At 35.2% G+C, this 27,372-nt stretch overlaps 1 protein-coding gene across 3 annotated transcripts in view; it reads right to left on the bottom strand.

Annotated features, from left to right (window-relative positions):
• Positions 1 to 27,372, bottom strand: part of LOC111148569 (centrosomal protein 128) — a 395,466-nt gene that overhangs the window by 293,747 nt on the left and 74,347 nt on the right. For 2 of the 3 annotated variants that reach the window (XM_022505239.1, XM_022505241.1), the window contains exons 9-12: positions 26,582 to 26,668; positions 23,945 to 24,019; positions 22,251 to 22,383; positions 14,815 to 14,966 (exon numbers count right to left, since the gene is read on the bottom strand). In XM_022505239.1, the coding sequence (XP_022360947.1) occupies positions 14,815 to 14,966; positions 22,251 to 22,383; positions 23,945 to 24,019; positions 26,582 to 26,668 (447 nt within the window). The remainder of the gene's footprint in view (positions 1 to 14,814; positions 14,967 to 22,250; positions 22,384 to 23,944; positions 24,020 to 26,581; positions 26,669 to 27,372) is intronic. The other variant, XM_022505240.1, reaches the window with a different exon arrangement.

The following is a 27,372-nucleotide window of genomic DNA, read 5'->3' as shown; positions in this document are numbered from 1 at the left end:
CAAATATCTCAGCAAGAGGACTGATTCAAGTGCAGAAAAAAAAATTAAAATTTTATTTATACTTTTTGTATTTATTAAAATTAAACTCTTTTCCAGCATGTTGGAACATTTTAGGTTCCATGTGACAAGTTAACTGACGTGTATAGATGATTTACTTTTAAGTAAGCTAAAATGGACAGGAAGCTTTAAAAACCTGCAAATAAACTACACATTGAGGGGTACCTGGTGGTGCAGTTGTTTAAGTGTCTGATGCTTAGTTTCAGCTCAGGTCGCAATCTCAGGGTCATGAGATTGAGACCCATATTGAGCTCTGTGCTCAGCGCAGAGTCTGCTTAAGATGCTCTCTCCCTCTGCCCCTCCTCCCCATGCTCACTCTCTAAATAAATAAATCTTAAAAAAAAAAAAAAAAAAACACAAAACAAACTACACATTGAATATAACATTACCAGTGTATGGATAGGTATTTGTAAATGTGACATGAGGATTAACATGAATTCAACTAGCATTCACAGAGTGCCAACTATGGACACAAGGCTAGGCTCAAGGGCTATGAAAAATACAAGGCAAGGTCAGGTTTCTCAGCTAAAAGAAAACCTGATTACTGGCACTGGGGTTTATGACGTGACTGACAGCAGTCAACCCCCATCCCTACCTCCACCTAATATACTCTCCTATTCCATAGAGGCTACAAAACTCAATGTTTAGCACTCACTTAAGCTAGGTTGGGGGTGGGGGGTGGCAAATTAGACTCAACACAGAGAGAATTCGAATGTAGAAATGAGGTAGAGACAACATAACTGCTAATTTGGCTCTTTGCTACTGGCCAGCAAGGTCTTAGAGACAGGATTTATTTTGTTCCACAGTGAATATTCCCTTGTGAATATCCCTCTTTGTGCTATCCCTTCTTAGAAGCCTAAGCAAGGCCACATCCGCCAGTATTATTATAAACAACTATTGCATAAAATACCTAGAGCAGTTCTATTTCCCACACTAACCCTAACTGATGTTATAAAGTTTTGCTTGTACTGTGTAAACAAAAGAACAGATTTAATAGGATTTCACCTGAAATTCCCAGCCTCTCAATTAAGCCATGCCCCATTCACCTCTATTGGGAAATTAGCCTGACATATTCTTGCATGTTTTGATAGACTCATTCATTTCTGTATAATTTAAGTGTTTTATGAACTGATAGTGAAAGGACAACTAATCAATTTTCCACAGTCAGGAGAATTAAGGGAAGTCTCTGAATAAAAGAACTCAAACCAAGCAAAACAAGCATGGTAGCCCCGAAATACAGGTACAGGAAGCTAGACTGGGCCAACACTCGTTGGAATTTCACTATTTAAAACTTTTTAAAGTCATGATTGGTGGAAAGCAGAATATACACTTAAAATCTGGGAGTCAATTTTTCTTAACTCAAGCAAAATACCTATTAATAATCTTTAAAAACTGATTCAAACCCTTTTATGAGTTAGGGATCAGCCACAAAATATCAGGGGCTACTGTAGTAACCACGTCACAAATAATGCTTCCTTTACAAAAAGAATCTTCTGTCTTTTTTAGCCTTCTAATTTGACTACGTATACTATTTTCATTTTCTCTTTGCCAAATGAAGCAGGGACACATAAAAAGACATTAATCCCAAATAACAGGTTCCTTAGTCTTTCTCAGTGATTAAAAATAATTATTTCTCCACAAATCCTAGGAGAACATATCTGCTTCATACAACTACAGTTTCCTTGTACTTTTTAATGAAACATGATACTAAGCTTAAGCAAAGTACAGAAAATAATGTTCAATTAATTAAATACATTCATCTCTTTGTGAAGAAATAAAATATTAACTAAAAATGAAATATTCTGTTTCATTAACCATGATGTTCACTACATGTAACATTTTAAATACACATTTCTTCAGAGTGTTCAACTTATTACACAAGGGGACACATAATTAACATCTAGGCCCCAGCAACACACTGGGGAAATTCCGACCCTGGCACACATCTCTCAAGTACATTTGTGTTTTCTTCGTTTTTCTCACACTCTATTAGACCAATAATTTCAACTCTGCAACTTTAATGTTTAAACTAAAGTAGGCACTTTGGGAGAAGAAAATTTGAATATAGATAGGATAAAACCATTCTTCTTTCAGAAGATTGGTATTTGGAACTGCTTTTGATTGAGGTGCAACAACCTCTGATTAACACATTTGCTATGAAATGCAATAGGACAAAGCAGGTATCAATAAAAGACAGACACCTGTGTCTTACCGGTATTGATTTGGCCGCTGAGAGGACCAAGATAAAGTACACAGTTCAACTAAAGAAATAGGTCATCTCTAATTACATACATATAGTGAAAATTACATTACATATAGTGAAAAGAACTTAAATGTAACCTAACACTTAATATTATTGCTCTACATCGTTAGAGAGTATTACAGTTTACTGGAAACAGATCAGACACATTATCGTACATGATACAATAGCACTGTGTACCTGAGAGAAATCAACTTTTCTTGATTTCTCAATTTTGATTTCTTGAGAGAAATCAAAGCTAAGGAAGCCTAAATGAGATAAAAGAGTCCTATTTTCTTTTTTTTTTTTAAGTAAATACGGTTTCAAACAAAAATAACAATCCCCTGAGACACCACCCCACATCCATTAGGATGGCTACCATTAAAAAAACCAAAAGCCAAGTAACAAAAACAACACAAGTGTTGATGAGGATGTGGAGAACCTGGAACCCTTGCGCATCGTTGGTAGGAATATAAAATGGTATAGCCAGTGTGGAAAAAAGTATCGTGGTTCCTCACAAGATTAAACACAGAATTACCTCATGATCTACTAATTCTATTTTTGGATATGTGCCCTCAAAAATTGGAAGCAGAGTCTCAAAGAGATATTTATATACTCATGTTCATAACAGTATTATTCACTGTGGAAGCTAAAATGTGGAAGCAAACCAGGTCTCCATCAACTGATGTGTGGATAAGCAAAATGTGGTATATACTTAGAATGAAATATTATTCAGCCTTGAAAAGAAAGGAAATTCTGTAATATGCTGCAGTATAGATGAACTTTGAGGACATCATGTTAAGCTAAGTAAGCCAAGCACAAAAAGACAAATACTGTATGATTCCACTTATATGAGGTACTCAGAGTAATCAAACTCATAAAGACGAAGTATAATAGTTATAATGCTGGTTGCCAGAAATGGGGAGGGGGGTTTGGTTAGGATGGGCAGTGGGAGTTATTAATTGATATGGAGTTTCAGTGGGGATAAGGATGGATGATTGTATAATGTAAATTTATTTACTACCACCAAACTGTACATTTAAAAATGGTTAAGATGGTAATTTTTTGATTTGTATATTTTACTGCAATTAAAAAAAAAAAAGTAATATACCCTTTTTTGACTCCAGTGGATTTTCTAGGAAGGGCTGGCTATATGACAGATGTTTCTTTAATCAGCTCTTGACAAAATCCAAGACTACCACACTCCCACCATATAGTCATGTCATATTCAGACCAAGTAAAATCAGCATGCTTTCCATACCGATGGGAATTCAAGACATGGCTCCTAATCCAATTTCATAGCATCCAATCACATTCCCACCTGTTAAGTTTCACCTATATTTAAGTAAAATTAAAAAGTCACACTGACCTCATTTCAAGTGCTCTATGACTACAGATGGCTAACATGTTGAACAGCACAGATATAAAACATCTCCATCATTGTTGAAAGTGCTACTGGACAAAGCTAATCTAAGGCAACCACTGATTCATATCAACATGACTTAAGATTCTTTACAATTTTTCTTCCCCTTTGTATAGGTAGAGCTCCTTTCTTGTTCTTAATGTTGATTATATAATCTTTTTAAAAAAAATAAATTGCATAAATTTTACCTAAGAGTGAAAAAAATTCTATTTTTTCTCAAAATCAATACTTAGGACATATATTTTGTGGATACAATATGACTGAACATGATTCAATGGCTTGGTTTTACTTTAGATCTGATCAAAGTTCATTTTATTTTGATATTTGGTTTCAATTATTATCTTAGCTGAAACACACCTGACCTATTAATGTTAATAATTTACCTAGAGATTGTGTGGGTTTTTTAAAATATCAATCGGAAATAAAGACAACATTATTAATTCCTTTCCAAACAGATACTTTTCCTTTACCTTGAATTACTGCCTAGACAATTAGCCCTATTACATTGTTGAATAGAAGGAGAGTGTCTGCTGCATTTCCAATCAGTACTTCACTATTAAGTACAGCGTGTACTATAGGTTTTTAGTAGATACTCTTCAGTATCGGGAAATTTCCCTCTCTTCCTTTTTACTAAAAGTTTAACTCTTTTTACTAAAAGAATTTTAGTAAATTTTTAATTACTAATTAATAGATGTTGAACTTTCATAAATACATTATCTCTATCCATTGAGACACTAATATAATTTTCTGTTATACTGACTACAAGTGTTAAAACAACCAGGCACTGCTATAATGAACTGAATATATAGGAATAATACATAACCATGATACCAGTCTTTTGTTCCATATATGACCTGTGAATATCTCCCCCAGTGTGTCTTGTTCTTTTCATTTTCCTAATGCAGCCAAGTGCAAGGAAGAAATTTTTAATTTTGTTCAAGTCTGATTTATAATAGTTTCATTTATGATTCATGCTTTTGGTGTCCTAGGAGGAATCTTTGTTTACCCAGTGTTGTAAGTCATAATACAGTCATAGTAAGTACATAGTAAGTACACAGTAAGTCAAGTAAGACTTTTTTTGGAAGGTTCTGCTGCTGTTGTTACTGTTGTTGATGTTGTTGTTGTTGACTAAACGCTACACCAAATGTGGGGCTTGAACTCACAACCCTGAGATCAAGAGTCATATGCTCTATTGACTGAGCCAGCCAGGTGCCCCTGGTAGTAATTCTTTTAACTGTTTCACTTTCTTCCTCAGTATTAGTTATATACCTATTACTCTTCTTCTAGCAGTTACCGTAGAGATTACTATATGCATCCTTCACTTACTAGTACATAAAGTAGATTACTAATTTTACAGCACCCTTCAATGAGAATCAAAGACCCATTAGAGGGGGCCATCATCCCCCAGATGAGTGGATGGAAGCTCTATTCCAAATAGACACAGCCAAAGAACTGAGGCCCCCTTTTCCCAACCAGTCCCCCTGCACTGGGCAGAAGGCATCATAGACTTAGATTGCTCCTGTCCCAGTTCTCTCATACGATGAAGGTTCTACACAGAAGGGGCTAGTTAAGAGATCATGGACTACCAACCCACTCAGCACCACACCTGAAGAGCTGGGGTATCACCCCAGAGGGAAGCGGGCTATAGTCCCTCAACCCAGCTCCAGTACAGTGACACAGAGGGTCTATTAAGAGGAAGTGGGGGGAGGGTGCCTGGGTGGCTCAGTGGGTTGGGGCCTCTGCCTTCGGCTCAGGTCATGATCCCAGGGTTCTGGGATCGAACCCCGCATCAGGCTCTCAGCTCAGCGGGGAGCCTGCTTCCTCCTCTCTCTCTCTTTGCCTGCCTCTCTGCCTGCTTGTGATCTCTGTCAAATAAATAAATAAAATCTTTAAAAAAAAAAAAAAAAAGAGGAAGACAGAAGTTATATAAACAGAGAACCGACAGTTCTGACTAAGGGGACTGACTTTATTTGTAACAGAACATAAAGAAATTACAGTCTAAGGATGATATCAAAAAACAATAAAGACAGCTAAGAAGAGCATTCTTGGAGTCAGAAAATGCTTCCAAACACTGGCAACACCATACTCTTACAAAGAAGCCCATCTTTATTTTTTTTTTTTTTAATTTTTTTTTTTTTTTTTTAAGATTTTAAGTAATCTCTAACCCCAACATGCGGCTTGAACTCACAATCCTGTGATCAAGAGTAGAAGCCCATCTTTAACTGCATCAGACTGTGGTACAATTTATATCCCAGTGAACATAAGAAGGAAGGAAGGAAGGAAGGAAGGAAGGAAGGAAGGAAGGAAGGAGCAAGCACTCAGCAATTAATGGAGAGGATAAAACCTAGGTGAGATAGCAACAGAGTCAGACTAGACAGAAGTTTAATCAGGAGATCAGGGAACTAGAGAATGAAAGAGAGCCCAGCTAAAACCCAATCATCCCTGCTGGTCATGGAGACTCTGCACATACTGAAGGCTGCACCCTCTGAGAAGCAACATCAGAAAATGCACACTGCAGGGAAAATAAGTTCCACTGAGCTACTCCAGTCAATTCGCTAAACTAATAAAAAAGCAAATAGTAACAGCAAACCGCAGAAGGTATAGAGTTCGTATCCAGACTAAATACATTATATAAAGTGTCAAATTCAACAAAAACCAGTAGACATGAAAAGAAATTTAAGTGTGACCTATTCAAAGAAAAAAAAGACAATTGAAACTCCCTTTGAGGGGGACCAGATTTTGAACTTAAAATTTTGTTAAAAGCTACTGCAAGTGTGCTCAAAAAGCTAAAGGAAACCATTTTTTTAAATGAAAGGTATCTATGATGACAATATCATAAAGAATAGCAATAAAAAGACAGAAATTTTTTAAAATGGAAATTTTGAAATTGTAAAGTCCAGTAAGTTTAATGAAAAATTCACTTGAAAGGCTCAATAGATTTGAGCTGGCAAAAATAATAATAAAAATAAAGAATTTTTTTAAAAATCCAAAAACATAATTTTAAAGATTATTTGAGAGAGAGGGCATGTGAGGGAGAGGGGCAAAGGGAGAGAGAGAATCTCAAGCAGACTCCCTGCTGAGCAAGGACCCCCCCCCTCCCCCACCACGCACACACACAGGGATCAACCTCATAACTCTGAGATCATGACCTGAGCTGAAATCAACAGTTGGACGCTTAACCAACTGAGTAACCTAAGTGCCCCCCAAATCCAGAAACTTAAAGATAAATCAGTGGTGATTATGCCATCTGAAAAAGAGAGAGGAAAAAAGAATACAAATAAACAGAACCTCAAAGAAATGTGGAATACTAACATACCTGCAGTAGAAATACTAGTTGTAATGGAGAGAAAGAAACAAAAAATACAAGAAAAAATGATGGCTAAAAGTTCCCAAATTTGAAGAAAAACATTAAGCTATATTGATGAACTACAAGTAGGATAAATACAAAAACCCTCACCCAAATATATCGGAGTCAAACCTGAAGGCAAAGACAATAAGAAAATCTGGAAAGCAGCAAAAGAAAAGTGGCCCATCATGAATGAGGAATCCAACAGAATCAAAAGTTGACTTCTCATGAGAAACAAGGAAGAACAAAACCAGTGGGATGGCATATTCAAAGTGTGAAGAAAATCAACTAAAATCTTATATCCAGCAAAATTATCTTTTTTTTAAAATGAGGTGCAATAAAGACATTTCAGATCAACAAAAAATGGAGAATGTATTGCTAGCAAACCAGCCTTACAAGAAATATTCGAGGAAGTTTTTCAGGTTGAAAGCAATTGATATTCAATAGTAATTCAAATGAACACATATAAAGAAAGAGTGCCAGGAGGGTCCAGTGATTCCACCACCATGGTCACAGATGACCGTACCAATGAATTAATGCTGAACCCAAAATAGCAATGGCTCAAGTTTTCTTATCTTTGTGATCTAAAGAGTCTCAATGACTGCATCAGTTTGGTAACAGGTATGAAATCTGTTTTGTCCATGAAGCCCAAAGGGCAGCTGTCAAGATAGTTTCTCGCCTCCCTACATTAAACCACCCATTTGAGTGTGTTCCAGTTTCTTGTAACATAGAAGGAACAAACAAATATAACTGGACAATGTGATGTGGTAATTCTGTAAAACTATAAAACCATTGTTCAGATTTTCAATCACCAAATACCAATTTCTATTTAAAGGTATTTCTGCTGCTTTTTGTCTTTTGATGACTCTTTGTTTTTACATTTATTGTTCTGTCCTCAGAGGATGGGGGCCCTCATGCCCACTTCCTAAGGTTCGGACTCCCATACCCCTGTTCCCCATTCTAAGTCTCACTATGATTCATGCCCATCCTGGCTTTTCTTTCTTTTTTTTTTTTTTTAATTTCTTTTCAGTGTTCCAGAATTCATTGTTTATGCACCATACCCAAGTGCTCCATGCAATACGTGCTTGAAGTCAAACTTCAGTGCTAAATGTGAGTTCAATGATTATAACTTCACTGCGGGCAATGAATATTGCTTTCATTTGTGTACCCCCAGATTCCAGCACCAGACTCAATACCTAACAGACTCTTAATCAAAATTTATTGAATGAAAGACTGAATAAATTGGGTTTTTCTTGCCAATTAGAAGATAGAAAAACAGATCATTAGACCAGAAACCAAACCACATATTAAATTATATAACCTAAGCATACATATGGATGGAAGTCTCATAAAATCCTTCGAGGAATAAGGAAAAAAATGTATCTAATTTTTTATTAAACCCTACCTACCTATCCAGCTCTTATAACAGTTACTATATATTTTGGTTCTCAAATTTCTATCCTGTTTATAATGTCCTGTTCTCTGCTAGAATTAACTATCTTATTATCTAATTTCTTAACATATTAATGATCCATGTTTTAAAGGTGATTTCTGTTGACTCCAACATCTGAAGAGTCTATATGCCTACTTCTATTTCTCGCTTAGATCTTGTTTTTTAGTAATGGGTTTCCTTGATAGGACTGCTAAGTTTTGATCAAATGCTAAACACTGTATGACAAATCACAGAAATAATGAGGGCTCTGGAGGATGATGCCTTCCTCCTCGAAAGATCTGCTTTTGTTTAGATGGGCAGTTAGGGTAGGGACGGATAATGTCACAGCAGATTCCAAGCTATGCTACAGGTTTTGTGACTGTTGGTGCATTTCCAGCTTACCCAGACTCCTAGGGTTTAGCCCTTCAGGTATCCCAGATGAAAGTATGGGATGATTAGCATGGCCATTCTTCTTAAAGACATGACTCCTCCTGTCCTTATACCCTGGTAACTCTCTGATAACGTCAAACATATTTTTTAAAATATATGTCTTACCCAGGTTTTTCTAGTTTTTTCCAGTAGGAAGTTTGCTCTGCAACAAGCTAATCCACCATTAATAAAGACAGAAACTGTTCGTTAGTCAGAATTGCCAAAAGTTTACCTAATTTGTTAATCTTCACTAAGGAAGAGCAAACTATAGCCTAACAACATCATAGGTTCCCCCCAAATAAGTACTGTATCACATAAACTCACACTTCACGCAAGGAAAGTAATAGAAATTAAACGTGTTTAATATATATGAAAAAAATTGCTAACACTGACCTTTGCTTATGTTAGCCATATGTTACTTACTAAAACCTTTTTTTTTGCAAAGATAATTTATACCATTCGAACATTTAAGAGTATAACAGGCCCACTGTTTTCATTAAGGCTGAATATAATCTCATTTCTCCTTATAGAAAGCTGCCTGAAAACAAAAATCTAAAACACAATTTAAGTCTTCACTTAAAATGATAAGGCTATCAAATTAAAATCACTGTAAAGGTAACTATAAAAGCTATAGGAATAATGCATGAACAATTAAAATGTGTATTACAAAGTCTACTTTATATCCCTTTAACAGCATTTGTGTGGTCAAGAAATGAACAACTATGAATTACTAAGATTCTGCAAAAAATATTACCTCATTTGTTACATATCACCTATTTTTCCATAGCAAGTCCTTGAATAGTTATTCCCAAAGGCATGTTATCTTTATAATTGCTTTTAACATCAAATCTATCTATAATTAACATAAGTTATCAATACTTCATTGTTCTGTGAAGAAGGTAGTTTCTCCCTCTCCCCCACCCCGACTTCATGCGCCTGTCCACGGACATGTGCACACACACGCCACAGAGACACACAAATGCCTACATGCTCAATTTATACATAAAACACATGAGGCAAAAATTATCATGACTTCAGAAAATAAAGAATTTGAAAATTTACACTTTTATTCCTGAATTATTTCCTTAATGACTCTACTAAATAGTAAATCTTGGTGATGTCTTAAAGGAAAATTTAAAATATTTGGTCCACTTCTACTTTCTGGTTTGATGAAAATACTCATGCAACTCTCAGTTACAAAAAATAGAAGAGCTGCCTTTCTTCACAACTCCAATATTTCCATATAGATGAATGATTTGAGAACTAAATCATCTTCAAAGTGTAAAAGTTTACCTAGTTTTACATGTAGGGCATATCTGCCAGTAGTCATCTTCATGAAGAACTTGGAGCATAGAGCATTTGTGGACTTAGCAATCTGCTTCAATGTCTGTTAATTTGGTTAGTAACAGAGGCAGACCTCATCTTCCTAGGTTCAACAGTTTTAGCCTGCCTATATAGTTTTGCTGCCAATATTTTTTTCTTTATAATCTGTGTATTAAAAATTACTTAGTACTCAGTACATTATTTTACAACAAGAACTTGGATAAGGAAGAAATTATCAAGATAAAAAAGAACAGAAAATTACAAACAGGGCAAGGTCTCTAAGAAGGACTTTAAAGTAGTATTGAAGGGGGCATTATTACAGAGCAAAGCAGCCAGCTTTACATAAGAAATGCAAGAATCAAGAGTTTATCTTAAAAGCATGTTAAAAGGAACAACCTTCCTTCTGTTCTTGAAGCACTAATCATCAAGAAGAAAAGTTATTATTGATTATCATTTCTGTTTTCCACTACCCTCTTTTTAAAAGTAAATTATGGCATTACAGTTCCAAGTTTTTGCTAATGAATAATCATGTCAGTTGTCACTCAATTATCACTTTCAACATTTAATCTAAATTATGTACAGCACCTTGTTTTTTTTTTTCTTTCTTTGAAGTTCCTCATTGAATTTAAAAGTCAAATTTTTTTCTTCAAGAAAAGTAAGTTGATGGAAGATGGAGGCTGAGATTAAATCAGGGGGAATCATTGATCAAGGATACTTGGAATTCTTATGAATACAAATAGCCTATCAAGGTTAATGAGGTTCAACTCAAGTTTAGAAAAAGAAAAAACTGTACTTAGTATTTTCTATGCATATACAGATTTAGGGTTTTAGGTACAATTTGAAAGGTAATTTATGCAAACCCAAACTCAGCTTTCATTCTGCTTTTTTACAAGCTCTTTTCACTGTTTTTCTCCAGTGTAAAACAACTGCTTAAAATATATAGTCTGGATCAACAAAAACTAAGGCAATTAGTGAGAAAGAGCAAAGGTCCCCTTGAATACTGACAGACAACTCTTTCAGAAATTAATGTGCTTTTAAAGAATGGCCAGACAACAAAAGTTAGCTTTGAAAAATAACCATAAAAAGTGTTCTACAATTTACTACTTCAGTCAACAAATACTGAGTCCTAATATGGGTAAGACACTGTCAAGGGACACAAAGAAATACAGAGATAAGACCTGGTTTTTTGCTTTTTTAATTTTTAATTTTTTATAAACATATATTTTTATCCCCTGGGGTACTGGTCTGTGAATCACCAGGTTTACACACTTCACAGCACTCACCATAGCACATACCCTCCCCAATGTCCATAAACCCACCCCCCTTCTCCTAACCGCCCTCCCCCCAGCAACCCTCAGTTTGTTTTGTGAGATTAAGAGTCATTATGGTTTGTCTAAGACCTGGTTCTTAACACATACTCATTTATGACCTGAAAAAGGATATATGTATTTAATTCATAAGTAGCTTCCAGAATGCCACAAGTTTGAATTACAACATCAGTGCATACTGGTAAATGGCCCAGAGCAAAATCTGTGCACAGCAACATATCAAAAGAAAATGCAAACAGAAGGATGAGCATCAGAGTGAAGGCAGGGGAGACTGTTAGAAAGACAAAAGAAATCAGTTCAACATGCTCCAGAAATAAAAACAAGATCTGGTGAAATAAACAGATCCCTGGTTATAAGAACCCTGTTAAAGAGAGGGAGAGGGTGGGAGAGCCTTACCGTAGCCAGGAACAAACAGTCCCTTACACATCATTATTCTCTGATTGTGTTTACCAAGCAACTTTTTGGTTACTAATTTATAAAACCCAGGTATAGAAAATTGGGAGACTGGTGCCTTGCATAGAAGTGTTTAAATATCCATATAGAGCCCCCACAGGGTACATCAATGAGCTGGCACTCTTTTATACACTGTCTTCTGATGGGTTTGTTAGTATGAACCAGTCTCCTGGGCCACATTAATTCTAGGACACAGAAAATTCAAGTTCCGAGATGTAAGAACAAGACCTTGAAACATGAGGTCTTCACCAAGGTAAGGATATCAAGGTCAGATTTGTCTTAGTGACAGGGCAGCCTTCTTCTGCAGTCCCCTATCTCCTTCATTTCAACTCATTTTGAAATTTTAAAGACATATGCCCTGATACATTAAGGCAGTGTGAAAAATGTGCAATAAGAATATTAGTGATTTGAGTAAGAGGACGGGGTACAGAAGGAAGGACTTTCACTTATAGCTGCTATAGTAGAAGGCGGCTTCAGGAAGGAAAAGGCTTAGGATTTCCACAAAAAGAGGACATTACAGAAACAGTGAACTATGGGAACAAAGAAAAAAGAAAATGGAAATGAGTAGGAAAGTTTAAGAGAAAAAGACTGTGTATAAGGTTTTGGAGGAAAGGTCGTAGGAAGTTGAGATTAAAGAGAAAGAGACTAGTGATTGAACAAACCACAAGGAAGAGGACTGCAGCAAATGTTTTGGGGTCTAACCAATAGTCACATTTTGTGCATGTTTTCTTATTTATATTCAGTTTTTAAAAAGAAACTAAAGAAGATTAATATTTATTATAGACTGCATAAGGCAACACCAATTGTTTTTCCAAAGAGAGAGAGTGAGCACAAGTAGGACAGAGGGAGACAATCCTAAGGAGGCTCCAAGCCCAGCACTCAACCCAACATAGGGCTTGATGTAATGACCCTGAGATCATGACTCAAGCCAAAACCAAGAGTCGACGCCTAACCAACAGCCACCCAAGGGCCCCCAACAACAAATATTTTTGAAAAATAAAGCAGAAACCAAATGCTTTTCAATTAAATTTCAATCAAATACCCAACAGAAGTCACATTGAGTGACCCATGACTGTTATCTTCACAAAGTCTACTCTAGACGTCATTTTGAGAAAAGCTTGGAGATATTCAAAGGGCCTTCACTAGGTATGAAAAGCCATAATCAGAAGCGTCACAAAATCTGAAAGAATGGATATAAAATTTAGGTAATTATTTTATTGTTAAAAATAAAGTCAGGAGGAAAAATAAAACTGGTTAATGGGAATTTCTTCCAGAATAAACAATGTCTTTTTGTAATTCCTTTTTGATGGCAACTGGGAGAAAAAATATTTCATCCTCCAAAAGGAATTTGAATCAGATTTGAGACAAACTCAACTTTATGCATCAATTTTAGAATGTCACACACACAGACAGGGAAATTTTCCAGCTTTTGTTCCTTGCCATGTCACCTCCACCTAGAACAATGCCTGCCATGTAATAAACAGTCATTAAGTATGTAGTATGTGAGTAAATGTTCGATCTCTCTGTCCAACTGTCTTTCACATCCAAACCCTTAAAACCAATCCAAACTAACCCAAGAGAATGCCAACTCTTTCCCTAACCCAGGTGAAAATGTTAAAAGAGCCATCGTTAGGACAAAGGGAAAGCAGGCTCTTTGAACAAGAGAATTATTAGATTATTATAATTTTTTAAATGCCTATGAATGTGAGATTTTTTTTCATATGATTCTGCAAGTGGTAAATGAAATCAAACAATGGAAAGGAAGGGAGGGAAGAAGGACAGAACAATATGTGGTTATAAACAGCTTAGCAAAGTGATTTCTCTACCTTTGATACTTATTAGCATAGTATATTTTTAATTTTTAATATTTAACTTTGGAAAAATAATATTTTAGCACTTTTGTCATCAGGATCAAAGACTAAAATAATACCCATGAAGCAAACTTTAGAAGTCCTACAATTACAATTGTTCTGATAATATTTCTGATAAATATTTACTATGCATGTAGAGGGCTTTGTAGAAAGTATGCCAATATTTCATTATCTTCATAATCTGAATCTTGATCCAAATCTAAAATACATTTTCCACTGATGCACTGACAAGATGAAAGAGAAACTCAAACTGCAGTAACATTAAATATTTCCTTTGGATTATATAAAGTTAGGTGTCTTTAACACCAATTTTCTACCTTTCATTATAATTTAGAAAATTCTTCAAATGTGGTATCTTATTACAACTAGAATACAACTCCACTAATAAAAACAGATACAGAAGAGGACTGCTACATATCTATTTCCAAATGTGTCATCCAAGTTTGATATAATATACATAATTATATTGGAATTAAGACATTTATTTCCTTTTTATAAGGTTCTTTCTTTTGATTTTTAATAGTTTTGAATAACTATCCCAATTCTGCCTCATGTAGAGCTGTGGGAGATTTAAAAACCTTTATGGTACCCTTTTTGCTGTGCCAGTTTCACCCCCAAAATAAATGATAATCCACCATTCCTTCAAGAAAGACCCCTTCTATCTGAAGGAAGGGCTCGAATGCCATGACCAAAAACTATTTTCAAGTTTAATAGGTTCCTGGCGTTAAGGTCCAAAGGAAAGAGAAATGAATCCATAGACATATCTATGTATAATTAAAGTAGTCATCTACATAACTTTACATTATGCTAGAGGTTCCTAAAATACCACAGACTTTCTATTAAAACTTCATTAAGCAATTCTCTGAAACAAAACTAAAGTCCTTTGAATACAACTTAAAAATAGCAGAGTCACCTCTATTTGTGCTGCAAACTGTGCTTTCTCCTTGTCTCTTCGCTCCATGCACCGCTTCGCTTCCTCTAACTCAGATGCCATTGCGCTGAAGTTCAGCTGCACCCTCAAATCTGACATCTGCTTCTCCAGATTTTCTTTTTCCTGCTCAACCCCTTGAAAGAGAAAAATGTAAAGCTTGATTGTTGTTCTTTATTCACAGGAGAACGTACTTTCAAATGGTACAAAGCCTTGATGTTCTAATATTCCAGCTAACATAACCCACTTATTAACACTGTCACTCAACAGACTTTTCAGAATTTGCCAGCCTATTGTTTCAAGTCTCACTCAGTATTCTAAAATATATACACTGATGTGTTATCCAATATTATTCTATTTTGATACTAAAACTCGAAATGTTATCGGATTTCTAGTACAATTGAGCTCAGGAAAATCCTACATATTTTTCCTTTGGCTTTCATTAAATCTCTACCTCCAAATTCTAACACACAAATACTAAAAGAATGTTCACTTAAGTTATACATTAGCTGAAAGTTACTGAAGTTGACACACAAAATAACTCTTTCTTGCAAAAGAAACAAATGATACTGTTAAATCTCTGTGTATGATCACTAACTAACTAATTCTGGAGACTGAAATTATATCACTGAACAATACAGACAGACATAGTATTTAATTCAACATACTTGGTCTGTGATGCACAGGACACTGTAATATCATCTTCTTCAAACATAAATTACATAAAAACCTTTTCTCAATAACCTTACACTCTAAGAACAGAAATAAGATATATAAACCACATCCTTAAGTCCAAGATGCCAAAAATTGGAACATGTATTATCAATTTAACTGTTTTTCTACTAGTTTCCTTTCCAGGAAAGGAAAAGAAGGAAACACTAGCAAATTAAATTTATACATCATTCATAAGACACATGTGAACGTAAGAGATACCAAAGTGTTCAAAATTGTACATCATGGACATACATGGGTGGAAAATACATAGGCATTTTAATAGCATGATAAAAGCAATGACAGATACTATACAGATATTTTATAGATACAGTTATCATACAGAAATAGTACAAAGGATAGAGTGATTAACTCTATCTTGATGGAAAAACTCAGGTAGAAAGACATAGAAAGTAAGTTAGATTTAAAGAATACATACAGAATGTCACCAAGCAAAGGAGATGGGGAGCTGGGGTGATAATTCAGGGAAAGGAAGCAGCATAAGGCACAGAGGTACAATACTGGATTTAGTTTTCAGATAATCGCACTCAGCACTTCCACATAGCTACCACAGATGAGGGAAGGAAGAGGGACAGTGAGCAAGGTGTTTACACATTGCTAGGGAGCTTAGAAATTATCTTATAGACCAGGAGTTAGCACACATTTTCTGTAAATGGTCAGATGGTAAATATTTTAGCCTTATGATCTCTGTCACAACTACTCAACTCTGCCGTTGCATTGTGCAAGTAACCTGAACAGTGACTAAATGAATGGGAACAGCTGTATTCCAATAAAGCTTATTTACAAGCCTGGATTTGACCCTTGGGCCGTACGCTGCAAAGTCCTGCTCGGTTTCGAACCTGAAACTAGGCATATTTGTTTATGTGTCAAAGTATTTATTCATTTTACAAATACATATTGTAAAATTTATATTTAGATAGGTATAAATAGGCATATGTGTGTGCATATAATATATATCCTTAGAGTGTCTATCTTAATATATAGACATATATTTCAGGATATATATTAGAGTATCTACAAAGTAATAGGAAGATATATTATACAAAATATGGAGATATTAATACATATGAATACATGTATAAATACATATACATAATTTGTGAAACATATATTTGATGTGGAAACAGTAATTTGATAAGTTTCATAATCTAGATGCACATAAAATAATATGGATATATATAAATATATACTTAGGCACACATACATACATATATAATGAAACATTTAGCAAAATTAAAATACTCAAAACGTAAGATATAAAATAAAAATCGTGTCACAAACACTCTCCTCTCACACCCAGGGGACTGTCTCACACACTTCACTTTGAAGAACACTTGCTACAAACATGATGGGTAAGTACAGCATAGCAGTTCAGAATTCAGGTTTGGGGAGAAAGAGATTCAGGTCTGTTACTTCCCAGAACTATGACCTTAGGCAATCTCTTTGTTCTTCAGTCTTTTTTTTTCCCCCCTAACTCATTCAAATGAGAATAAGACTAGTACCCTTCTTATAGTGTAGTTCTTAGAACTTAGAACTGAAGTTCTAAGAACTAATGAATAGAAAAATGCTGCATATATAGTAAGAGCTCAATAACGCACAGAGAAAGGTTTTAAGCAAGAGTAACATGAATGGATCAGAGAAAAACAACTATCATATGATATCCCTGATATGAGGAAGTGGAGATGCAACGTGGGGGGGTCTGGGGGGTAGGAAAAGAATAAATGAAACAAGATGGGATCGGGAGGGAGACAAACCATAAGAGACTCTTAATGTCACAAAACAAACTGAGGGGGGTCAGGAGGAGGGGGTAGGAAGATGGTGGTGGTGTTATGGACGTTGGGGAGGGTATGTGTTATGGTGAATGCTGTGAAGTGTGTAAACCTGGCGATTCACAGACCTACCTCTGGGGCTAATAATACAATATATTTTTATAAAAAAAAATTTTTTTTAAAAGAGTGACATGAATGGTTTGTGGCTTAGAAAGCATCCCTTTAGTAGCAGCAGTTTCAAAGACAGATCACAGAGGAACTAGAATAAGTTAAGAGGGTAATACAAATGAGACAAAGCATGCCTAAACTGGAACAGTGGGAATAAAAAAGAAGATGGGCCAAATTCAAGAAATACCAAGATCTATAAATAGGCAAGGACGAAGCAGACGGAGGAGAGAAGGAATAATTTCTGATGTTCTTTGTAATCAAGTCTTGGCTATTTGGATAAAGGATGGTGGCACAAACTGAAACAAGAAATAAAAACAGTTTTTGAGGAAAGGATCTGTTGACTGGTGCATTCTGTGGAATAGCACATAGAGATGTCCAATGAGAGACTCCAACTGGAGGGCTAAAGATTAGTGGACTCAAGATTTCATTACAGATGACAGCTAAAGCATAAGATTTAAATAACAACCTCTAGGGAGAAATATTAAGTGAGAAACCCCATAAAGATGATTCTAGACAACACCCAGCATTTAAAAGACAAGCTGTAAACAAACAGAAAAGATTCAAACGAAAAGAATGAAAACAAGGAACTCAGAAGAACCAGGAAAGAGTAGAAACATGGAAGTCAGTTAAAGAGTTCCAAGAAGCAAGAGGAAAAAACTGGGATCAAGTTAAGAAAAGTAATAGCATGATTCCTTTGACTTTGACTCAGAAGACTACTAGTAAAGTAAGGTCAATTTCATGTTTTATTTTTTCAAAGATTTATTTATTTGAGAGAGAGAGAGAGGGAGAGAGAGAGAACAAGCAGGGGGAGTGGCAGTGGGAGAAGCAGACTCCCCGTAGAGCAGGCAGCCCAAAGCAGGGCTAGATCCTCGGACCCTGGGATCATGACCTGAGCGAAAGGAAGACTTAACTGACTGAGCCACCCAGGTGACCCAGCAAAGTCAATTTTAAAAACAGATGTGGGGGGTGCCTGGGTGGCTCAGTGGGTTAAAGCGTCTGCCTTCAGCTCAGGTCATGGTCTCAGGGTCCTGGGATCGAGCCCCGCATCGGGTTCTCTGCTCAGTGGGGAGATTGCTTCCTCCTCTCTCTCTCTGCCTACCTCTCTGCCTACTTGTGATCTCTGTCAAATAAATAAATAAAATCTTTAAAAAAATAATAATAAATAAGTAAATAAAAACAGATGTGGAAGTTACTTTGCAACCAGTGGAGGAACAAACAGCAACCAGAGTGTGACTACGAGTGTGATTTCTTATGCAGATTAAAAAAAAAAAAAATACAGGTATTCATAAAGATGAAAATTTTAGAACATTAAGAGAAGGTGAAGAAGTTCATTATTATACTGATATGAGACCTTCCAGATATTTTTAAACCTTGTAAGTAGTTAAGGAAAGTGACATTCTTCTAGTCTTCAAAGACTTACACCAAGAATAACTAGATTTTTTATAAGGAAAGAAAACATGTAACAAATGTACCACAATCTTTTTCCAAACAAAATAAGTGTTAAGTGTTACATAAGTCTTATGTGCATCTCTATGAAAATTTGATGAATAATCAAAAACCTTGGGATTTTACTTTTTTAAAAATAAATTTTAAAATATTTGATGTCAAAATATATTTCAGTTATATCACATGAAACTTAAGTGAACTTAATGGCATGCAATTATGTTAGGATAGGTATGCCAGAGTTTGCCTAGTGAATATTTTCTGGCAATGTGGAAATTCTAACTTAGGCAACATACTGAGTTATGTGTGGGGAATCTGGTAAAATATTTATCTTTCCTGATTTTGATAGTACACCAAATGCTCACAAGAGTTTCTCCAATAATTCAGATATTTGAGTAGGAAGCTTCCTTATGGAAATAATTTATAAGCTGAGCAATCTGGACTAGCCTATTAGAAACCATTATAAAATTTCAATATTACTATTTCTGTTACAAGTAAACTTCCAAAAAGAAATACATCTAGACTCATTAAATTCCACAACCTAAATGAATACCACCACTGAAAAGGTATTCTAATATTTCTCGAACACAAAATATTCTTAATCTACATAAGAAAAAGCCGGTCATATGGTTCATGACCACTTTTGCCAGATGATTAATTTCTGTCACAGATCTTGATCACAAAAAAGACAGGATCTCAATTTTAATTGTATATATTTCATATTGGGATAAAAGAAAATGAAAACATAGGTAGGGGTACTCCAATTTAAGTACAAGGAAAAGTACACACACACATTTAGGCATGGAAATAAGCAACTGGAAAAAATTCCACTACTAGCTTTGCTGGCTCTTTCTAGGAGAAAGCCCCCATGAGATAAATATGTCTGAAATGTGTTTAAAAATAAAGCAGAAGAGAGATTAAAATTGGATGTTAATATCAGCAATGAACAAGTTAAATCTGAAATTAAAAACATAATACCATTTACATTTGCATCCAAAGAAAATACTTAAATGTAAATCTAACAAAATCTGTATGACAAAAACTATAAAACTCTGATGAAAGAAATCATAGTTGAAGGAAATAAATGGAGAGACAGTTCGTGTTCATGGATAGGAAGACACAATGCTGCCAAATGTCAGTTCTTCCCAACCTGATCTACATATTCAATGCAATCCCAATCAAAATCCCAGCAAGTTATTTTGTAAATATCAACAAACTAATCCTAAAAATATATGGAGAGGTGAAGGATCCAGAACAGCCAATGCAATATGAAGGAGAAGGACAAAGCTGGAAGACTAACACTATCCAACTTCAAGACATACCATAACGCTACAATAATCAAGAGTGTGGTAAGAACAACAACAAAAAATAGACAAATACATCAATGAAACAGAACAGAGGCCCAGAGATAAACCAACATCAAAGCAGTCAACTGATCTCTGACAAAGTAGCAAAGACAATAGAGAAAATGTTGTTTTCAACAAATAGTGTAGGGCTGAACAACTGGACACTCACATGCAAAAAAAAAAAAAAAAATCTAGATACAGACTTCTAGGCATGGAAATAAGAATTCCTTTTACAGGATTTAATTCAAAATGGATCGCAGACCCAAATATAAAACCCAAAATTACAAAACTTTTAGAAGACAGGCAAAGTTGTGGATGACCTTGAGTTTGATGATGACTTTTCAGGTAGAAGAGCAGAATTATCACCCATGAAAGAAATAACTGATAACCTGAAGTTCATTAAAATTAAAACTTCTCAGTTCTGCAAAAGACACAGTCAAGAGAATGAAAAGACAAGCTACAGACTGAGAAATTATTTGCAAAGACATAGGTTGTTATCTAAAATATCAAGAGGACTCTTAAAATTCAACAAGAAGCCAACAAACTTGCCTTAAAAATGAGCCAAAGACCTTAATGAATATCTCATTGAAGAAGATATACAGGTGAAAAGTATGCATAATAAAAGATGCTCCACATCATATGTCATCAGGGAAATGTAAATTAAAACAAGATACCAGGGGAACCTGGGGGGCTCAGTCCTTAAGCGTGAGCCTTCGGCTCAGGTCATGATCTCGGGGTCCTGGGATCGAGCGCACATTGGGCTCCCTGCTCAGAGGGAAGCCTGCTTCTCCTTCTCCCAAAACCTCTCCCTCTCCTACTCCCCCTGCTCTCACACCTCACTGTGTCTCTCTCTGTCAAATACATACATACATACATATATACATACATAAATAAATAAAAAGATACTATTACAAACCTATTAGAATAGCCAAAATCCAGAACACTTGACAACTGCAAATACTGACAAAAATGTGGAACAACAGGAACTCTCATTCATTGCTGGTGGGAATGAAGAAATGATACAGCCACTTTGAAAGACAGTTTGAAGGATTCTTACAAAACTAAATATACTCTGACCATACAATCCAGCAATCATGTTCTTTGGTATTTACTCAAAGTAAATGAAAACTTCTGTCCATACAAAAACTTATATACGGATGTTTGGTTTATAGCAGCTTTACTCATAATTGCCAAAATGTGGAAGCAACCAAGTGGTCTTCAGTAGGTGAATAGATAAATAAACTGTGGTACATTCAGACAATGCCAAAAAAAAAAAAAAAAAAAAAAAAAAAAAAAAAGAGGGAGAGAGACAGAACTACCAAGCCATGAAAAGACATGGAGGAAGCTTAAAGGTATATTATAAATGAAAGAAGCCAATCTGAAACACTGTATGACTCAACTATATTAGATTCTGGAAAAGGCAAAACTACGGTAACAGTAAAAAGATCTGGTTGCCAGTGGTTAGAGGGGAGAGGGGGATGAAAAGGTGGAGCACAAGGGATTTTTAAGACAGGGAAATTACTCTATGATACTGTAATGGTGCCTAAATTTCATTTATACATTGTCCTATCCCACAGAATACACAACACCAAGAATGAATCCTAATGCAAACAATGGACTTCAAATGACAATGATATGTCAAGAGTACGTACACATCAGTTATAACAAACATACTTCCAGTGAGAGGAATTTGATCATAGGGGAGGCTACGCATGTGTGGGAACAGGGGGCAAAGAGAATAATTTCAGTACCTTCTGCTCAATACTGCTATAAACACAAATCTAAAAGATAAGGTCTGAAAAAATATCGATGCTAAATTATGATTAGCTTATTGAATAACTTTGTTTTAGATCAAGAAATAAGATGATGAGAGCACAATGTATGAAATGCAATTCTGAAAACGGGAAGTATTAAAGAAAGATTAAAAAAAAAAAACCCACACATTTACAAATCAGAATTATACCTCTCCTAAACCTCCAGTCATCTCTTTGTTCATCCTGAAGGTTCAACTGTTGCTTGGACATCTGAGATACTTGATGTTGTAAACCTTTTCGATCACCTTCTGCTTTCATAAGTTGTGTACGGAGCTCTTCCACCTAAATACATACAGTTAAAAATGACACTTCTATCAGTTTTAAATGCAGGAAAAGAATAACTGAACTTACAAATTATTTCAAATTATTTTTCTAGGGAAAAAAATTACTTCTAATGGGCTATTGTCAGCCCAAGTTGAAGCCAAGTTAATCTCCTTGTTATGCCAAGCACAGTGGAATAGTCTCTTACTCTATTTCTTTACTTCTCCCATTCCTTCCACAAAGAATGAATGTCTTTTCCCCTTCTCTGTGTCTACTGAGACAAAGAATTTGACACCAAAGGGGAAAAAAAATCCTTTATTGTGAACTCAGTCCACTCTACTATTAACCCAAACACCCCCGTAACTGTTTTTCTACTTTTCACTCCTTTTCTATGAATATGGTCTATCTATTGATAAACTCAAGTGAAAAGATCACAATTTAGCATATTTTAATATCAAAGTACTGTTCAAAATAAGAAATAAATGCTGCTGAATAAACCATAAACTCCTTGAGGTCAGTGACTATGTTATTCATCTCTGTTTCTAAAACCTAGCAAATTGCCTAGCACATTTCAGATATGTCCCCAGGAACCACTAAACAAATTAGGAGTCTCAAAAAGACTCAGTTAAAGTCACAATGACAACCTGTACACAGTAAACTTTTACTTCAAAAGATGAGATCAGAAATCACCACAAGTCAGAGTTCAGGAAAAAAAAAAAATTAGAGTGGAAAGGACTACAAATATAAACTTTCAAAAATGAAAGTTCAGACTTTGTATGAATGGCTGCAGAACAAAGCCAGTGAACATTTTTAAAGGTTTTGCAAAAAAGGTATTATGGTGTATTTTCAGCACTAATTGTCAAAATGTTTAAGCATCTATGATGCCTGACATCTTTGCCTACCTAGCAGACTACATAGCGAGTTATGTAAGCCACACCTCAGAACAGAGAAAGGTATGAGTGCGGTTTATATTAAACACAGGCAGAGAGGCAGTTAGAAACCTATATGCCCTTATCCAATATATGTATGTAAGTTACTGAGGTTTAAATAGCAGAAGCACCAAACAAACTCTCATTATAGGCTAATGGGTTACAAAATGTTATGCTTTAAAATTAAGCTTTATCTTTGGTTAAAAGGGACAGGTAGCATCTTGAAAACATAAATATAAGATAGTGCAAAGTAACTTGAATATGTAAAGGTCTGTTTCATGTATTTTATTTCTTCCTTCACTCTCCAATGCCTCCTTGAATAAAATTAAGCCCCTGGGAAAATTTTATCTTACACATCCACTCTCATTTTTACACTGGTTATGCTAAGAGAGATAAATCCTAAATTGGAGCAGCAATCAGCAAGACATACTAGCACAGTGGGAACTTGGTCCGTGTTTTGTACCAGCTTGTTCTGACTCATCTTGAAAGGATTTCATCCTTTGCTTATGTGTTTTAATATACATTCCTTAGGAGAAAAAAAAATTCTAGACCTTCGTGGGTTTTTTCTACCTTTCACAAAGACGTTTAACAGAAAAGAAGACTCAATCCTGATTTAATTTAAAAGCAGATTATCATAGCTTGCATAGACTTACCTGATGCAGAAGTGTTTCTCTGCTGCCTTCTGACTGATTCAATAACCTTCGGGATACCTCTAATTCCTGTTCAAGCTAAAGTTTCAACAAAGGATAAAGAAAAATATCCAGTGGAGCAGAAAATAACTAAATTATTATGGGCACAGTTTAAGAGGAGAAAACTGGAGAATTTCTCAGAAGATATTTACAGCTAATATGAAAAAATATTTTGCTATCAAAACATCAATGTCTCCATGAAAATGTTATTTGCATAACAAAAAGTGAACCAGACGAGACCTCAGGGGGTCAGTTCCATCTCAACTATGACACTCTTTTCCTTAGGTCTCCTTTCTGTCATCTCTAAGATAAGGACTTTATATTAGACAGTCTCCGAGATTCTTTCCAGTTCTAAATCATTGTAATCTAAATTCCAAAGCAATTTTGTCCTTTAGTACATGTAATGTCATATGAACTGAATTAGAATAAAACTTGAAGGACCCCATGACTAAAGTATATTTCATCCAACTGGTGATTTTGTATATTCTTAATATTCCAACATTCCTAATATATTTCCCATTATTCACGACATTCCTAAAATTATAGACATTTAAGATTTCCTTAATAATATAATCATAAGATAAACATTCACAGAAAATGTGCTAGTTAGATGACCAAATACCTGAAAAGTGTGAATGTGCCTAGCTTACTACAAATTGAAAATATAATGATATGAAGGGGAGAGGAATATGCCACCACCCTCTCTGTCCTGCCCCAAACATGCCTCTTTGGTGTAAGGATTTTTTTGAGCTGAAGAGAATCAAGACCCAAAAGACTCAGGAAAAGCTTTTTACTTATCCCTTAATTGCATTAAAGAATTTAGAGAGTCTGTACTAGAAAGAGTGCTATTACAAAGGTAAGTTTTTATATATGATAGACTTATCTGTGAAACAAGGCAAACATTTGTTTACCAAACATTTGCTCTTCTCCTCTTCCTGTGATTTGTCTTTCACTCCTTTGAAGCCCAAGACCCTCTATCCCATTTCCTCAACTCAAAATGGTATATAAGCCTCAACTGCCTGTCTGCCTTTGAGCTCATATTTTTATGGAGCTCCTATAAATACAAAATCAGATTTTTTTTTCTCCTGTTAATCTATTTTATGTCAACTTAATTATTAGACCAGCCAAAGAACCTGGAAGAGTAAAGGGAAATTAATTACTTTTCACCCCTATAGACTGGACATACATTTGTTAAAATTCCTGAGATTACATATGCCAGACGTGTTTGCATCTTTTAACAGTAAGGCTCTTTTGTGAAACCACAAATTTATATTAAGATGTTATTAAGTGCTTAGATTTGTGATAACTATCCTAGGTTATCATTTCACTTGACCAAACTACTACCCATGTATTAGTCGTTTAAATATTGTCCATGGGGTAGTTATGGCAATTGAAGAGTAGCACAGAGGGGCACTGTGGTTCTGGACCTTCACTGTGCAGACGGTAATATGAATCTATACATGATACAACTTCATAGAACCACATACATGAACAAGTGCACATAAAGTTGGTGCAATCTGCATAAATTCTGTGGATTATACCAAAATCAATTTCTCAGTTTGGATAGGGAAGGACAGTTATGCAAAATGTTACCACTGAGGGAAAGTGGTTGAAGGCACATGTGACCTTCTCTATATTTTGTCTTGCAACACCTTATGAATCTATAACTATTTCAAAATACTTTTTAAGTTGGGTTATATAGGTTTTTTAAAAAAAATTATACATGTGGCCAATAAAATATCATAATCTAAAAAAAGTAAAGTATATATAGAATCACAAAAACCACACAAAATACTATCTCACTTGTCTTCTAGTTTCCCTGGAGAAATAAAGAGGGAAGGAATCACACTTCAGTTAAAGTATTTTCAAAATCTACCAAAGCCCACACTGGTCATGCTCCCTGGATAGTATCAGCAGCCTCCTTAAGGGCAAGCATGATGGCCTGACATGACTTGCTTACCATAATGGGAGCATGGAAGCACCATTTAACTAGACATAGGTTGATGAAATAAAAACCAAGGAGGTAAAGTAGATTTACAGAGTGATACAAAGCAAAGAACATTACATCAGGGGCAAATTTTCATTTTATCATACGTTACCTTGGGCTCATCCTTAAATCTATCCATTTGCAAACTGAGAAGAGTTGGCTGTCCTCTAAATGCCTAACTCTAACATGGTAGGCTCTATAGATTCACAGACATGAATATATGTCAAAAGTTCTTAATATTTAATGCACCTATTTTCTATGATGAAAATGAATATATTCAAAACACCCACCCTTTAAACAACAGATCTTTTCTAAATAACCCTGCAACAAAATCAAACTCCCTAAATGTTCCCTGGCAAGGAATGATAAAGTTCAGCTGCCCTCTTAGAAAGGGAGTGGCCAACTGACAAGGTAGCAAATGACCTGTACAATGTTTCCCAGAGCAAGCAGCAGAGAACAGCGAGCCATCAAACCAAGCAACTCCATATCAAAACATAAAGCTTCACTGTGTTCTAATAGATGATCTCAGGGACAATTTTCAAGGCACTCAACAAGTATCACTGGCCCCATTTCAAAGAGCATTACTTTTTGAAAGATAACTTTCAAAATCTTACTTGACTCTTCTCAGTTTCAGTCTGTTTTATCTTATTTTTCATGACTCCCTCATTTTCATCTGCTTTAGCTTCTTGTTTCTTCAATGCCTAGAAGGAAAGATACGAAAAAGTACATATTATTCCAAAATACACATAAAACCGAAAGACACTATTAGGATTTATTAAGAAAAGGGGGGAAGATGATGATTATGAGTTGTACAACATATACAAAGGAATTACAACCCTCTCATACACTGAAGTCCTAAGAACACAGTGATATTTATTTTTATATATCAAATATAAACAACTTCTTGATCTTTCTAATCAATTTCCACTTAGTTGCACTTTCTCCCATCTTTGGGTATTCTGTTACACATTTAGGGAGTAGAGACAGCTAACAGTTCTCTTGGAAACAAAGCTTACTTCCAGGTGAGATAATGTATAAAAATCATATTACCTGTTCAACTATTTAGACATAATAAAAATTAGCTCACTAGTTTTTCAAATTATGAAAAAAAAATCTTAAGATAGAAACATGCTTGTTGCACATGTATTACATATATGATATTTTATTGCTACAAAGAACTGGCTCTTCAAATCATTCCTCACAAAGAGAAAAGAGAGCATTCTTTTCTATATTTGTCTCTCCTTAATGAAATGGAAAAAGAAACTTCAAGAAAATTCGAATTTCAAAGGGTAACCAGAAAAATGGGTTGGGTTTGCTCTACATTAAAACAAAATTAAACTTAAGGAAAAATATATATATTCTTGCAGCAAACTTTCTTGACATTTAAAAGACATTCTCTTTGTTT

The sequence above is a fragment of the Enhydra lutris genome, unplaced genomic scaffold (genome assembly GCF_002288905.1).
Source record: "Enhydra lutris kenyoni isolate GAN:26980312 unplaced genomic scaffold, ASM228890v2 scaffoldscaffold20, whole genome shotgun sequence".
NCBI lineage: Eukaryota > Metazoa > Chordata > Mammalia > Carnivora > Mustelidae > Enhydra > Enhydra lutris.
Note: the sequence above shows the minus strand (reverse complement) of the source record. Positions and strands in the feature narration are given on the sequence as shown.